The sequence below is a fragment of the Salvelinus alpinus genome, chromosome 31 (assembly GCF_045679555.1).
Source record: "Salvelinus alpinus chromosome 31, SLU_Salpinus.1, whole genome shotgun sequence".
In the NCBI taxonomy this organism is placed as follows: domain Eukaryota; kingdom Metazoa; phylum Chordata; class Actinopteri; order Salmoniformes; family Salmonidae; genus Salvelinus; species Salvelinus alpinus.
Window position 1 is genome coordinate 34,080,566 of NC_092116.1, and position 17,581 is coordinate 34,098,146.

General features: G+C 43.2%; 1 protein-coding gene across 2 annotated transcripts; it reads right to left on the minus strand.

The window, feature by feature from the left end:
* Positions 1 to 3,894: 3,894 nt before the first annotated feature.
* On the minus strand, positions 3,895 to 8,733 carry LOC139561370 (endonuclease domain-containing 1 protein-like). Of its 2 annotated transcripts, XM_071378406.1 has the most exons (4): positions 8,573 to 8,733; positions 7,398 to 7,749; positions 6,226 to 6,506; positions 3,895 to 5,685 (listed from the first exon to the last, which is right to left on the minus strand). In XM_071378406.1, the coding sequence occupies exons 2-4, from the start codon at positions 7,405 to 7,407 to the stop codon at positions 5,017 to 5,019; spliced, it is 960 nt and encodes a 319-aa protein (XP_071234507.1). In that variant the 5' UTR covers positions 7,408 to 7,749; positions 8,573 to 8,733; the 3' UTR covers positions 3,895 to 5,016. The 2 variants fall into 2 exon arrangements, with proteins under 2 accessions (XP_071234507.1, XP_071234506.1); XM_071378405.1 differs by having other exon boundaries at positions 7,398 to 8,733.
* Between the last annotated feature and the right edge of the window lie 8,848 nt (positions 8,734 to 17,581).

Genomic DNA, 17,581 nt, shown 5'->3' on the forward strand with positions numbered 1-17,581 from the left:
TAGTGGAACCAAAAGAGATGCTGGTTTTCATTAACTAGTGGAACCAAAAGAGATGCTGGTTTTCATTAACTAGTGGAGCCAAAAGAGATGCTGGTTTTCATTAACTAGTGGAACCAAAAGAGATGCTGGTTTTATTAACTAGTGGAACCAAAAGAGATGCTGGTTTTCATTAACTAGTGGAACCAAAAGAGATGCTGGTTATATTAACTAGTGGAACCAAAAGAGATGCTGGTTTTATTAACTAGTGGAACCAAAAGAGATGCTGGTTTTCATTAACTAGTGGAACCAAAAGAGATGCTGGTTTTCATTAACTAGTGGAACCAAAAGAGATGCTGGTTTTCATTAACTAGTGGAACCAAAAGAGATGCTGGTTTTCATTAACTAGTGGAACCAAAAGAGATGCTGGTTTTATTAACTAGTGGAACCAAAAGAGATGCTGGTTTTCATTAACTAGTGGAACCAAAAGAGATGCTGGTTTTCATTAACTAGTGGAACCAAAAGAGATGCTGGTTTTCATTAACTAGTGGAACCAAAAGAGATGCTGGTTTTCATTAACTAGTGGAACCAAAAGAGATGCTGGTTTTATTAACTAGTGGAACCAAAAGAGATGCTGGTTTTCATTAACTAGTGGAACCAAAAGAGATGCTGGTTTTCATTAACTAGTGGAACCAAAAGAGATGCTGGTTTTATTAACTAGTGGAACCAAAAGAGATGCTGGTTTTCATTAACTAGTGGAACCAAAAGAGATGGTGGTTTTATTAACTAGTGGAACCAAAATAGATGCTGGTTTTATTAACTAGTGGAACCAAAAGAGATGCTGGTTTTCATTAACTAGTGGAACCAAAAGAGATGCTGGTTTTCATTAACTAGTGGAACCAAAAGAGATGCTGGTTTTATTAACTAGTGGAACCAAAAGAGATGCTGGTTTTATTAACTAGTGGAACCAAAAGAGATGCTGGTTTTAATAACTAGTGGATCCAAAATAGATGCTGGTTTTATTAACTAGTGGAACCAAAAGAGATGCTGGTTTTATTAACTAGTGGAACCAAAAGAGATGCTGGTTTTCATTAACTAGTGGAACCAAAAGTGATGCTGGTTTTATTAACTAGTGGAACCAAAAGTGATGCTGGTTTCATTAACTAGTGGAACCAAAATAGAAGTGTTACTGGTTTTCATTGGCCCTCACTGACTCGTAGTATACCGTGTCACAAACTACCCTTGAAGTGTTAACAGTATGAAGGAGTGAGCTAACCTCTGTGGCAAGCAGAGAGAGACCAGAAGATGTTGACCCGGGTTGCTCCTACAGACAGTGAGTCACGTGTCCGTGGCTTGCCATATAAAGCAGGCAGACAGGCATCGAGGCATTCAGTTACTGTTCAGTTGAACATTAGAAGGATCAAAACGAGATGCCTAAGTGACGTAGAGCGTGGTGTGATTGTCGGTGCCAGGTGCAACGGTTCCAGTATCTCAGAAACGGACGGCTTTTCATGCACGCCAGTGTCTAGGGTTTACCGAGAACGGTGCTACAAACAGAAAACATCAGGTCAGCAGCAGTCCTGTGCTGGAGAACAGCTTGATGAGAGAGGTCCAAGGAGAATGCCAAGAATCCTGCAAGCTAACAGGCGTGCCACAAACAGGCAAATAACCATGCAGTACAACAGTGGTGTGTAGAACGACATCTTGGAACGCACAACTCGTCGGTCTTCATCACAGATGGGTTTGTAGCAGACGACCAAACCGGGTTCCTATCAGCTTAAAACAAGAAGAAGCTGCTCCAGTGGGACGCCATCACCAACACTGGACATTTGAGGAGTGGAAAAACATTGCCTGGTCCGACAAATCCTGGTTCATGTTGCGTCATGCTGATGGCAGAGTCGGGATTTGGTGTAAACAGAATGAGTCCATGGCCCCATCCTGCCTGGTGTCAATGGTACAGGGAATGTCAGGTCCCTTGATACTAATTGAGCAACATTTGAACTCCACACCTTGTAGAATCCAAGTCCCAAAGAATTCAGGCTGTTCTGGAGACAAAGGGGGGTCCGACCCAGTACTAGATGGGTGTACCTATTAAACTGGCCACTGAGTGTATATATACAGCAGTAAACAAATACAAATAAGGGTGGTCTCTTTCCCCATCCCCAGTGAAGGTGTAGGCTGAGAACACAGGGATCCTGTTGGTCGTATCGTAGAGAGTTGCAAACCTATAGATGTTGTTGAACAACTGGCAAATCGGCTTGTAGCAGTTCTGGCTCTGGACTTTCCCACCAACCAAAATACCCAGAATATTAAGAGTTATCTTATCCATAAAAAACTTCCCACAATCTTCAACGTCGCTGAACTTCACCACTACATGTCTGTGCATCTGTCTGTCTGTCATTCTGTCTGTGTGACTCTGTCTAGATTTAGGTTCCCAAGGAAGGTACTCCTGATAGCGCTCAAACCCGTCTGGATCTTGACACTCTGAATATACGTTCTGCATCATATCTCTTACACCAGATATGATATTTTTGTATTTTGTACATTGTAAAAGGGTATTTTCTTTTTGATTGCTGCAAAAACTGCATAACCTGCTTGGAACGAAATACTGCTGTGAAACCTACAGGAGCCGTATCTTAATTTGATCATCCTGTTGTTGTAGGAATTTTCCTGCACAGAATGAAATGCTAATTTGTAATGTATTCCAGGTTAAAAAGGCTCCTAAGGTTTTTATTTTTTTCTTTAAAAATGTCACACTGTTTTTGACCAAACTATTTTTTAACAACACCTACAAAAAATGTCCATTAATTATAAACAACATAAACAATTATAATTTCCTGTTGCTGCTGGATCATTTTCTTGCTGTGTGAAACTGTCTCAAATGAATATATGGCATATCTCTCTCTCTGCCTCCCTCGCTCTCTGCCTCTCTCTCTCTCTGTCTCTCTCTCTCTCGCTCTCTCTCTGCCTCCCTCGCTCTCTGCCTCTCTCTCTGTCTCTCTCTCTGCCTCTCTCTCTCTCTGCCTCCCTTGCTCTCTGCCTCTCTCTCTCTCTGTCTCTCTCTCTCTGCCTCCCTCGCTCTCTGCCTCTCAGTCTGTTTCTCTGCCTCTCTCTCTCTGCCTCCCTCTCTCTGCCTCTCTCTCTCTCTCTCTCTGCCTCTCTCTGTCTCTCTCTGCCTCTCAGTCTGTTTCTCTGCCTCTCTCTCTCTCTCTGCCTCCCTCTCTCTCTGCATCTCTCGCTCTCTTTTTCTATTCACTACGAAAGTGACACGTCATTTTCCAGGAAGTAGCCTTGTAGTTTTAGTAGTCTTTCTGAATAGTCTTCAATGGGCAAAAACGCATCGCAATGGTCTTCAAGCCAAATAATCCATAAAAGTAATCTGGGCAAAGGTAAATTCATCCAAAACAAAATATGTATTTTATATATATGGTAAATGACTGTGTTTTCACAAATGTTATGATATGAACGTCAAGCCATTTGACTGGGCGCAAACCCAGTCTCTGGTGGCACAGCTCGCGCTGCAGTGCCCTAGACCACTGCGCCACCTGGGAGGCCTCGAGACATGGTAGCTTCTTGACCAGCTCCAGGTATGTTTAGAGACATGGTAGCTTCTTGACCAGCTCCAGGTATGTTTAGAGACATGGTAGCTTCTTGACCAGCTCCAGGTATGTTTTGAGACATGGTAGCTTCTTGACCAGCTCCAGGTATGTTTAGAGACATGGTAGCTAGCTGGTATGCTGGACTGGTTGGACACATAGTTATGGCAAAGTTTGAATGAATAACTGAAAACTAAAATAGTACGTTCAATCATTTATATTTTTAGCTGAAATAACGTGGTTTAGTATTTAAATGGAACATTTTGGAGTCACTTGGTTACATTTAAACAGTATGAGAACAAAACACCAGACTCTCACAGGCTTCATTCATTATAGATGTTTATTCTTTCAGATGGGAAGAAGATGGATACATACAGTGATAGAATTACATTCAGAACATATAATAGTATCTCTATGGTAACAGTGATAGAATTACATTCAGAACATATAATAGTATCTCTATGGTAACAGTGATAGAATTACATTCAGAACATATAATAGTATCTCTATGGTAACAGTGATAGAATGACATTCAGAACATATAATAGTATCTCTATGGTAACAGTGATAGAATTACATTCAGAACATATAATAGTATATCTATGGTAACAGTGATAGAATTACATTCAGAACATATAATAGTATCTCTATGGTAACAGTGATAGAATTACATTCAGAACATATAATAGTATCTCTATGGTAACAGTGATAGAATGACATTCAGAACATATAATAGTATCTCTATGGTAACAGTGATAGAATGACATTCAGAACATATAATAGTATCTCTATGGTAACAGTGATAGAATGACATTCAGAACATATAATAGTATCTCTATGGTAACAGTGATAGAATTACATTCAGAACATATAATAGTATCTCTATGGTAACAGTGATAGAATTACATTCAGAACATATAACAGTATCTCTATGGTAACAGTGATAGAATTACATTCAGAACATATAATAGTATCTCTATGGTAACAGTGATAGAATTACATTCAGAACATATAACAGTATCTCTATGGTAACAGTGATAGAATTACATTCAGAACATATAATAGTATCTCTATGGTAACAGTGATAGAATTACATTCAGAACATATAATAGTATCTCTATGGTAACAGTGATAGAATTACATTCAGAACATATAATAGTATCTCCATGGTAACAGTTACATGGCAGTCAGAGCCTGACATACTGTTGGCCCATGTATTAACAACAGTAATGTCTTTATATCATAAATCAATTAAACTTTATTTTCTACAGAATTTCATTCCCTTTCATGTGATTTATAGACATAGCAGTGAAAGTAGAAGTAAGGACAGAATTGAAAGATTTGACTCAGGACTTGAACCCTGGTCTCGCATGGAAGAATGTATTTTATAGTTGTCTGTGTTGCCACTGGACCAAGCTCTGGGACAGGTAATGATCTGTGTCACCTACAAAGAGACACATTTACAATCCTCATCACATTCCATTAACCCTTTCCTGCTAACATCCCCACTTCCTACCTCCCTCTCTCTGCTCTTCTCTCTCTCTTTCTGAGAAGAACCTCTTGGACACTGATCTGCGAAAACCTGGACATCACCACCTGGGTAATGCTGCTTCAACATGTCATACAGATCTGACAAGGGATGGGGATCCAATACTTGTTTGTTCGGTTCCTCTTGGTTCACACCCCAGTGTGCTTTAGCCATCCACTCTTTCTTCACACTGTTGTAACAGCAGTAGGCTGTCCACATGATATCTGGGATGTTCACTCGGTTGTTCAGTTTGTTGTTGTTGCTCTTACTGGGCACTGCTCCAGTCACCACATAGGCCTTGATAACGTTATTATCTAGACACTGCTTCAGGAGAATCTTTCTAACATTACACTCCATCGTTCCCCAGCTACCTCCATTAAATGTCTTTACTTGAGGAACAGCGTTTGTCAGGGTAAAGGTGGAGCTCTGAATAACAGGTTGGTGAGCAAAAGATTTTGGAAACATGTGACCTTTGTTCACCTTCTTGTTTTTACCATCTATATCATAATCCTGATTGACAGCCTGGTGTGTATAAGTGACTCCTTGTTTCTCCAGAATCATAACTGGTTCTTCTCCTCCGTCCAGCTGTAGGAACAATATTCATCATTCATTCATTATTCATGCAGTTATACTGGACTGACCTGTATATTAGACCTGTACATTAGACCTGTACATTAGACCTGTATATCAGACCTGTATATCAGACCTGTACATTACAGTGCATTCTGAAAGTATTCAGACCCTTTGCCTTTTTCCACATTTTGTTACGTTACAGCCTTGTTCTAAAATGAATTAAATAGTTTTTTCCCTCATCAATCTACACACAATACCACATAATGATAAAGCAAAACCAGGGTCTGAATACTTATGTAAATAAGGTATCTGTTTTTTATTTAGGAAACTATCCCTTTAAGGAACGAAACAGATATGTAATCTTGCTAGAACAGACAGTAGTAATAGACATGTAATCTTGCTAGACAGACAGTAGTAACAGACATGTAATCTGGCTAGACAAACAGTAGTAATTGACATGTAATCTTGCTAGACAGACAGTAGTAATTGTCTATTGAAGGTTATAGTTCAACTTTGGCATTAAATGTCGATTTGAAAAGATGTTTAAATTACCTGAGGTTCAATCATCCATGTAACTGGTCTTTTCCCACTCGATCCAACCCCAGTGAAGGTGTAGGCTGAGAACACAGGGATCCTGTTGGTCGTGTCGTAGAGAGTTGCAAACCTGTAGGTGTTGTAAACAACCTTTTGCTTCATGTATTTAAACAACTGGCAGATCGGCTTGTAGCGGTTCTGGTCCGGGACTGTCCCATTAACCAAAATACCTGGGAGATTTGGAGTTGACCCATTCAGGAAGAACTCTGTGCACTCTGGAACATCACTGAACTTCTTCACTACATGAGAGAGAGCAGGAGGAAGGAGAGAGAGAAGGAGGAGAGTAGAGAGATGATTCAATACCCCCATCATCACCTGAAGACTGTACACCACAGAGACAAAGATGAAGTTACAGAGACCAGTTGGTAGACTGGAGACTGTTGATCTGAGTCAGGACAGACTGCTTTAAATAGTTATTTCAGAGACCAGTTGGTAGACTGGAGACTGTTGATCTGAGTCAGGACAGACTGCTTTAAATAGTTATAACAGAGACCAGTTGGTAGACTGGAGACTATTGATCTGAGTCAGGACAGACTGATTTGAATAGTTATTACAGAGACCAGTTGGTAGACTGGAGACTGTTGAGCTGAGTCAGGACAGACTGCTTTAAATAGGTTTTCAGAGACTCCTCCTTCATGTGTCAAAACAGAAAGGGTTGATTTGCAAAAACTCCTCTGTATTCTTCCGTGGAAACTGCTGTAACAAATAAAATGTGACTCACCTCCTGATGCTTATGGTTCTACTGAAGAATGTGGAACACACAGCCAATAGGGATGTTCGATTGTTACACATGATAAATAGTCACACCTGTTCCACATACAGAGGAGTTTATCCAACCCTCCTTGTCCAGTCTTGAACACTAATTATACCAGACAGGACTCATCTTCATACAGAGGAGTTTATCCAACCCTCCTTGTCCAGTCTTGACCACTAATTATACCAGACAGGACTAACTCTAGACCAGTTCCTCTGTTTACTTCAGACACATCTTCTTCCACATATCATCACAGAAAAGTTAATCAGTTAGATAATGTTTACCCAGTGGCATCCTGAGGTATTAATAGATCATGAGAGAAGAAAATATTAAAATTACAATTTCTAAGCTTCTCATTTATTATGGAAAAACTCACCCCAGCACATTCTGAGGCAGGAAGGACCCTCTTCTGGTCTTCACCCCACTGGGGAAAGGACAGTGATGAACTGTGAGCTCTGTAGGAGGCTCCTGGTAAACAGCATCCGGTCAATCCACTGCTGCTTCTTGTTGAGAGATGCCCGCCGGCTCTCTGGAATCACCAGCTGCATTTAAGGGAGAGAGAGAGAGAGGCAGGAAGGACATCACCCTCTTCTGGTCTTCACCCCACTGGGGCAAGTTCAGAAGCCTGGGGTGGATACCAGGGGGTCTGGGGTAGATCACCAAGGACAGGGGCCGAACGTGAGGCAGGAGGGAGCGCTGGAGGTACCTGTATGTCCAAGGGTTCATACCTAATACATACAGAGAATACATAAGTGACAGATACAGTACTAAGCATTCTCAGCACCATGACAGCAGATCTACAGCATGAAAGGTACGTGACAGATACTAGATTTAGTTGTGTAACTAAAGGACAAAGAATGCATAGGCCTTTATGACAGATACAGGAAGGGAGTGTCATAATGGAAGGGGTTTCATCTGTAAAAAGTCCACACTGCATTTATGGAAAGCTGTGTAGCATTCAATACATGGACAAATAGTAAGATTAACACAATGCATATCTTCCATTATTGTAAAATATTCATGCTTGCAGAATGCCAAGGGAATTGAGTAGCCTACCTAACATTGCAATACATTGCAGAACCATATTCATGTGTAGATTGAAATGCAAGGCAAATATCCCGATTATCACACCATTAAACTAGATAACATAATACATGTATTAGCTAATCCATGACTGATACATGTTGAATAAAACTGTTATACACTGGAACCGAAAATAAACTACTGTACAGTAGCATGTTAAAGTTACTGAACTGTAGCCTGCATCACGTAAACACTATTTCACAACTTCACAGACGTCTTACACCATACAACAAAGCACGAATATAAGCGATAGTATGCATTAAAATAGCTACGATTGTAAAAATACTATTGAAAATGCAGACAAGTGGCCGCTGATTGTACCGGTAGTTACCGATACCAAACCAATGCTACGGGTATCATAGGTAGATGACTGCAGAGATAGAACTGTATAATGTTTTCAATTCACTTTTCCATTCTTCTTACAACTTCACAGATGTAGCAATAAGATTACAATCCATTTCATCCAACCTTATTAAAGATACTTCCTCTGTAACTCTCCTTGTGATTTAAACAATGATCCGATGAAGGGAAAGTGTCTTCTTCTTCGATGGAGTTTAACGGCGGTTGACATCCAATGTTAAGGTGCATTACCGCCACCAGCTGGACGAGGTATTAAAAAAGAAACGTAAACAAAATATTCCAGATAAGAGGTAAAACGATATCATACAAAATAAAACACGTCAACTAAAAAAAACATCATACGTCTTCAATCACAGTCCAGTCCAAAATACATCCCTACACCGGCTCAGGGGCCTGTGATGGGGCTACATTCACCGACAGGATTTCTTGCACCGAGGAAATCAGGAAGACCCCCAAAAACGTTCAGCTGCATTCACAATGATTCCAATGTTCTTAGACTTCTTCTCTGCTTGTGTTGTACACTTTATGACCATTGTATTATTTATGCCATTTCCCACCTGGACAAAATGAACACCTGTGTGATAATGCTGTTTGTTGACTACAGCTCGGCGTTCAACTCCATAGGGCCCTCAAAGATCCTCAATAAGCTTAGGACCATGGGACTAAACACCTCCCACCGCAACTGGATCCTGGACTTCCTGACGGGCCGCCCCCAGGTGGTAAGGGTAGGTAACAACACATCCGCCACGCTGATCCTCAACACGGGGCGCCTCAGGGGTGTGTGCTCAGTCACCTCCTGTTCACTCATGACTGCACGGCCAGGCACAACTCCAACCCCATCATTACGTTTGCTGATGACACAACAGTGGTAGGCCTGATCACCATCAACGATGAGACAGCCTATAGGGAGGAGGTCAGAGACCTGACCGGGTGGTGCCAGGATAACAACCTCTCCCCCAACATGATCAAGACAAAGGAGATGATTGTGGACTATAGGAAAAGGAGGACCGAGCACGCCCCCATTCTCATCGACAGGGCTGTAGTGGAGCAGGTTGAGAGCTTCAAGTTCCTTGATGTTCACATCTCCAACAAACTATCATGGTCCAAACACACCAAGACAGTCGTGAAGAGGGCAAGACAAAGCCTATTCCCCCTCAGGAGACTGAACATATTTGGCGTGGGTCCCCAGGTCCTCAAAATGTTCTACAGCTGCACCATCGAGAGCATCCTGACGGGTTGCATCACTGCCTGGTATGGCAACTACTTGGCCTCCGACCTCAAGGCACAACAGAGGGATGTGTGTACGGTCCAGGTTTCCTGCCGTCCAGGACCTCTATGCCAGACAGTGTCAGAGGAAGGCCCTACAAATTGTCAAAGACTCCAGCCACCCCAGTCATAGACTGTTCGTTCTGCTACCACATGGCAAGCGGTACCGGAGCACCAAGTTTAGGTCCAAGAGGCGTCTAAACAGCTTCTACCCCCAAGCCATAAGACTCCTGAACATCTAATCAAATAGCTACCCAGACTATTTGCATTGTCCCCTTTCTATGCTGCTCTTGTTATTTACTGCTGCTCTTTAATTATTTTAATTAAATAAAGGTAAATACATTTAATTTGTGCCTTTGCCTTTGATTTGATAGCCTTCACATGCCCCACAGGGCTCAAACTGTTTGAATCAATGTTGTTTTCTGCGCATTAACTTAGCTAGCCAACGTTGCCATGACATCGCCTAGAAGTGTGATCGGGGATTTCTATTGGACAGTTTCTATACATCTTTATACTTGTTGCGAGATGTCGCCACTAGATGGCGCTGCTGTTCTGTGTATCTGAGTGTGATACTATATAGTACTAGTGAGCCAAGTTAGGCATGACTTACTACGCGCTGAATGGAGCTGTATGCGTACTACAGAGTTATGCTGAAGTAAAGACTAACTAATCAACATTACCTTGCTCTTGTATAGAATAAACACCGTGCAAAACAATACTAAACCATCTTTGGAATAACTGACAACTCAAAGAGGGCTTTCAATAATCACTATTTTTAGCTAAAATACATTTCTCGAATGTTGAATTGTCTCATATGGGAATCACTTGGCTAAATTTACAAGCCATACGTACAAAAAAACAGACTTTCAAATGCTTTATTACAGATATTTTATTCCTTCCAAGAAGAAGATTGATCACATTTAGAAAATATAGTTACAGTGATAAAACAAACAGAACCTGACATACCGATAAGGGAAATAAGGGAAACCTAGTCAGTTGAAGGAATTCATCCCAAATGTGTTTTCCACATCTAACCCAAGCCCTCTGAATCAGAGAGGTGGGGGGACGGCCTTAATCAACATCCACGGCACCCAGGGAACAGTAACTGTTGTTGGGGTTTAAATGCCTTGCTCAAGGGCAGAACGGCAGATGTTTCCACCTTGCCTTCTCAGGGACTAGAACAAGCAACCTATCAGTTACTGTCACAACGTTCTAACCTCTAGACTACCTACAGTATACAGGGGCAATATGCAGCTCAAACAATAACACATTGTCTCACCCCGTCACTGTTTGGGTTAACAGCTGAGGGATAAGGGCTGGAGAAATGTAAACACTCTCAAATTCATAGACAGAGCTTCTGATGCAATGACTGACAATCCATGATATCAAAATTATAGTTTTAACCATGTTTTGAGGGTATACAATGTTTGTTTACAACTAATACAGCTGTCTACTACAGCAGGTCAGGTCAGTAGTCTACTAAAGCAGGTCAGGTCAGTAGTCTACTACAGCAGGTCAGAAGTCTACTAAAGCAGGTCAGGTCAGTAGTCTACTAAAGCAGGTCAGTGCAGTAGTCTACTAAAGCAGGTCAGGTCAGTAGTCTACTACAGCAGGTCAGAAGTCTACTAAAGCAGGTCAGGTCAGTAGTCTACTAAAGCAGGTCAGTGCAGTAGTCTACTAAAGCAGGTCAGGTCAGTAGTCTACTAAAGCAGGTCAGGTCAGTAGTCTACTGTGCTGATAGTTCAGAAAGTATTGTCATTAATAGTGAATGTTGATCACAGCGTGTATCTCAGGTCAGACTAAACCAGGTCCATTATTACCTGCTTGACCTGATGATGTCACAGGTTCCTGGTGGTTATGTCACTACATCATCATCACCAGCACAGAAACAAATACAACAGGTAGGTAATAACCTTTGACCCCAACAGAGACACAGTCATCATCATAGACACAATGATCACGTACATCCCCATCCTTGAGGAGAAGCGCTCTCGGAATATCACCTTTTGGACACTGATCTGGGGGGTTATGGGTTAGTGGTAGGGTTAGGGGTTAGTGGTAGGGTTAGTGGTAGGGTTAGGGGTTAGTGGTAGGGTTAGGGGTTAGTGGTAGGGTTAGGGGTTAGTGGTAGGGTTAGGGGTTAGTGGTAGGGTTAGGGGGTAGTGGTAGGGTTAGTGGTAGGGTTAGGGGTTAGTGGTAGGGTTAGGGGTTAGTGGTAGGGTTAGGGGTTAGTGGTAGGGTTAGGGGTTAGTGGTAGGGTTAGGGGTTAGTGGTAGGGGTTAGTGGTAGGGTTAGGGGTTAGTGGTAGGGTTAGGGGTTAGTGGTAGGGTTAGGGGGTAGGGAGTAGGGGGTAGTGGTAGGGTTAGGGGTTAGTGGTAGGGTTAGGGGTAGTGGTAGGGTTAGGGGTTAGTGGTAGGGTTAGGGGTTAGGGTTTAGTGGTAGGGAGTAGGGGTTAGTGGTAGGGTTAGGGGTTAGTGGTAGGGTTAGGGGGTAGTGGTAGGGTTAGGGGTTAGTGGTAGGGTTAGGGGGTAGTGGTCGGGGTTAGTGGTAGGGAGTAGGGGTTAGTGGTAGGGTTAGGGGTTAGTGGTAGGGTTAGGGGTAGGGTTATGGGTTAGTGGTAGGGTTAGGGGTTAGTGGTAGGGAGTAGGGGGTAGTGGTAGGGTTAGGGGTTAGTGGTAGGGAGTAGGGGTTAGTGGTAGGGTTAGGGGTTAGTGGTAGGGTTAGGGGTTAGTGGTAGGGTTAGGGGTTAGTGGTAGGGTTAGGGGGTAGTGGTAGGGTTAGGGGTTAGTGGTAGGGTTAGTGGTAGGGTTAGGGGTTAGTGGTAGGGTTAGGGGTTAGTGGTAGGGTTAGGGGTTAGTGGTAGGGTTAGGGGGTAGTGGTAGGGTTAGGGGTTAGTGGTAGGGGGTAGGGGGTAGAGGTAGGGTTAGTTGTAGGGTTAGGGTTTAGGGGTTAGTGGTAGGGTTAGGGGTTAATGGTAGGGTTAGGGGGTAGTGGTAGGGTTAGGGGTGGACTGGACACCCCCACCATAATGATGGTTCAGCATGTTATTCAGGCTGTCCACAGGAGATCTGGGACTCTGTTGTTCAGATCGTTGTTGATGTTGTTGAGAACTGCTCCAGTCACCATAGACTGTTGTCTGGTCGTTAGCATCCTTACAGTTCTTCACAAGAGCTTCTCTGACTCTCCATTTTACACCATCTGCCTCGGTTGAAGGATCTTTCCTGTGGGGAACGGCGTTTGTCAGGGTGAACGTGGACTTCTTGGTATCATCATCATGTACTAACATGGGAAAAGGTGACCTCTGTCCATATCCATGTTGTTTTATCGTAGTCTGCATCCGCAGCCTGGTGGTCGACTCTTACACCTTTATAATCTACCTCCATGTCACGTTGACTCTTACACCTTTATAATCTACCTCCATGTCACGTTGACTCTTACACCTTTATAATCTACCTCCATGTCACGTTGGGCATTTATATCTTCAAGCTGCAGAAACATCAGTCAGACATTAAAACTTGTTTTAAAGTTCATACGTTTAACTCACACAAAAAGTCACAATTTCACAATCCAGACTTAAGATATGTTTCAAAAAGGAGTGTCTATATTTGGCAAAGCGGTTTTATGCGCTTGATAGAATGGAAGATGATAATTAGGAGTTTTAAAATTATGAGTCCTCACTGTCCGACGCCGAGTCAAGACCGAGACACTCAAATTGTGGTCTCGATACTGGACTCCGAGTACTACAACACTGGCTTGCACTAAACCAGGAAATGCAGTTATCAGGAGAATGTTATTGAATTGTGACTAGAAAAACAAATTTAGTTCACTTCAGAGAGTTTTCACTTATACAAAGTATCAGGAGTCGACTGTCAATCTTCACCTTCCAAAATATTCCAATATCCTGAATGAGTTAGAATTAGACGAGAATGGATGAGAAACACTCTTGGACAGATGGAAGCAAATGTATCCAACACCAAGACACTCATTATGTGGTCTGGAGACGGAACAGGAGTCCTACAACACTGCTTCATCACAATGTAAGATAAATGTGTTGGATACGAAACAAACCCTGGCATATTATAAAGGAGAACATGTCCAAATTAATTATATGCATGGATATCAAACTGGAATATATATTAAATTAATACATTATGTGGAAAAACCGTGTTGTGTTTGTGTGCACAGAGACAGAACCTCCCTATCAGAAAACACCTTTACTTGACATCATAAAATAAACATAACATAACTTAGGTCCTTCTTCAGGGCCGCCTCGGTTCGGTTCCGTTCCCCGGGAGCTTCTCGCCCTCCTCTCTTTTCCTCCCCCGCAGCGCTCCATTTAGGCGGCCTGCACGGCTGGTTGGTACTCTCCCCTAATTGCTGCCATCAGCGTGTCCATTCCGGGTTCTCCCAGCAGAGGGAGCCAACGTCACGGCACGTACCTCCCCTCTATCACCAACCCCCGGGGTAGACCTCCCAGGATACCACCATGATTGTGTTTCTCCTCGCAGGGAATTAGACAGATGAACTGCATCCTGTCCAAGCCTCCAAACCAGAACCGTGGGGAGACGTCAGCACTGGTCCTTTTTAATAATATAAACTCTTATTGGTTTCCTGTATCTGTGCATGAACCCTTGGAACACAGTCCATTGAACAAAATAAGTCATCCCCAAGTGAGGGACATCAAGGAGATGAACCTCCAACACTCGGAAGCTTGTTGGGTACATGAAGGCTCATGACAGTTACGTATTCTTTGTTCCAGACCCTTTCTGACCTCATTCAACTAATTGTGATCTACATTGAGGACCATGAATAGTTGAACAAGGTGTTTGTGCTGGGCTGGCAGGAAAGATAACGTGTCCACAGTGCAGTACCCTGGGACAGAAATCACCCACATCTGTATTTTACAATGAGCTTTATGAGTTATAATGAGCGGACAATTCTGCATGATAGAGAACAATGTGTGGATCTACTTCCATCTAACCACAGTGATGCTGCTGATTAAACTCCCGACTAACCTCCTGGGAGAGGGTGATGTTCCTGTTGGACCGGAGGTTCCCAACTTCTTTACATCTGTCTGGGTGATGGGGTGGGATGTGCTTCAACCTGAGGAGAACAGAGCAGAAACATAAGGGGGGGAATTAACCTCACTGCTCAAATGTCAGTGTTGGTTCAAGTTGCTGAGAACCTCCAACTACCTTTATTAATGTGCAATGGTTTTGTAAACAGTTTTGCATATTCATAGGCTTGATCAAGTTGTAGGCATTGTATGTAATCAGCTATACACTCGTGGTGGTGGAAAACGGTGTTTCATAAAGTAGGCATATCTTTCCGTTTTTATCCGCCTTCGATATTAAATCGAGTTCTGTAGAAAATCGACGCCTTGCAGCAGAATGTTTTCACGTACGAACCGGTCCACGGGGAATACGAATATAGACGGCTGCATGCAATGCCTTTGGGCGGTAAGATGAAACAACTATATCTCCATCTGTATTGACTGATCATGTAATAATGTACAAATAACTTGGCTGGCTAACATGCCTAGATTGAACAGAGTACAGCTGGTTAGCTGCATTTCGGCCAAAGGGGGCGGTGTTGCAATCTACTGCAAGGATAGCCTGCAGAGTTCTGTTTTACTATCCAGGTCTGTTCCCAAACAATTTGAACTTCTACTTTTAAAAATCTACCTCTCTAAAAACAAGTCTCTCACTGTTGCTGCCTGCTATAGACCACCCTCTGCCCCCAGCTGTGCTCTGGACACCATGTGTGAACTGATTGTCCCCCATCTATCTTCAGAGCTCGTGCTGCTAGGTGACCTAAACTGGGACATGCTTAACACCCCAGCCATCCTACAATCTAAGCTTGATGCCCTCAATCTCACACAAATTATCAATTAACCTACCAGGTACCACCCCAAAGCCGTAAACACGGGCACCCTCATAGATATCATCCTAACCAACTTGCCCTCCAAATACACCTCTGCTGTTTTCAACCAAGATCTCAGCGATCACTGCCTCATTGCCTGTATCCGTAATGGGTCAGCGATCAAACGACCTCCACTCATCACTGTCAAACGCTCCCTGAAACACTTCAGCGAGCAGGCCTTTCTAATCGACCTGGCCGAGGTATCCTGGAAGGATATTGATCTCATCCCGTCAGTAGAGGATGCCTGGATATTTTTTTTAAATGCCTTCCTCACCATCTTGAATAAGCATGCCCCATTCAAGAAATTTAGAACCAGGAACAGATATAGCCCTTGGTTCTCTCCTGATCTGACTGCCCTTAACCAACAGAAAAACATCCTATGGCGTTCTGCATTAGCATCGAACAGCCCCCGTGATATGCAACTTTTCAGGGAAGCTAGAAACCAGTATACACAGGCAGTTAGAAAAGCCAAGGCTAGCTTTTTCAAGCAGAAATTTGCTTCCTGCAACACAAACTCAAAAAAGTTCTGGGACACTGTAAAGTCCATGGAGAATAAGAACACCTCCACCCAGCTTCCAACTGCACTGAAGATAGGAAACACTGTCACCACCGACAAATCCACTATAATTGAGAATTTCAACAAGCATTTTTGCTACGGCTGGCCATGCTTTCCACCTGGCTACCCCTACCCCGGTCAACAGCACTGCCCTCCCCTCTGCTACTCGCCCACGCCTTCCCCATTTCTCTTTCTCCCAAATACAGTCAGCTGATGTTCTGAAAGAGCTGCAAAATCTGGACCCTTACAAATCAGCCGGGCTAGATAATCTGGACCCTTTCTTTCTAAAACTATCTGCTGAAATTGTTGCCACCCCTATTACCAACCTTTTCAACCTCTCTTTCGTGTCGTCTGAGATTCCCAAAGATTGGAAAGCAGCTGCGGTTATCCCCCTCTTCAAAGGGGGGGACACTCTTGACCCAAACAGCTACAGACCTATATCTATCCTACCCTGCCTTTCTAAGGTCTTCGAAAGCCAAGTCAACAAACAGATTACCGACCATCTCGAATTCCACCATACCTTCTCCGCTATGCAATCTGGTTTCAGAGCTGGTCATGGGTGCACCTCAGCCACGCTCAAGGTCATAAACGATATCTTAACCGCTATCGATAGGAAACAGTACTGTGCAGCCATATTCATTGACCTGGCCAAGGCTTTTGACTCTGTCAATCACCACATCCTCATCGGCAGACTCGACAGCCTTGGTTTCTCTAATGATTGCCTCGCCTGGTTCACCAACTACTTCTCTGATCGAGTTCAGTGTGTCAAATCGGAGGGTCTGTTGTCCGGACCTCTGGCAGTCTCTATGGGGGTGCCACAGGGTTCAATTCTTGGACCGACTCTCTTCTCTGTATACATCAATGATGTCGCTCTTGCTGCTGGTGAGTCTCTGATCCACCTCTACGCAGACGACACTATTCTGTATACTTCTGGCCCTTCTTTTGACACTGTGTTAACAACCCTCCAGGCGAGCTTCAATGCCATACAACTCTCCTTCCGTGGCCTCCAATTGCTCTTAAATACAAGTAAAACTAAATGCATGCTCTTCAACCGATCGCTGCCTGCACCTGCCCGCCTGTCCAACATCACTACTCTGGACGGCTCTGACTTAGAATATGTAGACAACTACAAATACCTAGGTGTCTGGTTAGACTGTAAACTCTCCTTCCAGACTCACATCAAACATCTCCAATCCAAAGTTAAATCTAGAATCGGCTTCCTATTCCGCAACAAAGCATCCTTCACTCATGCTGCCAAACATACCCTTGTAAAACTGACCATCCTACCAATCCTCGACTTCGGTGATGTCATTTACAAAATAGCCTCCAAAACCCTACTCAATAAATTGGATGCAGTCTATCACAGTGCCATC

Bases quoted from the DNA above. Each gene is read 5' to 3' on its own strand.
- LOC139561370 (XM_071378406.1), bottom strand. The intron at 5,686-6,225 runs GTAATTTAAACA...TTGTTCCTACAG, and splicing joins CATGGATGATTGAACCTCAG to CTGGACGGAGGAGAAGAACC.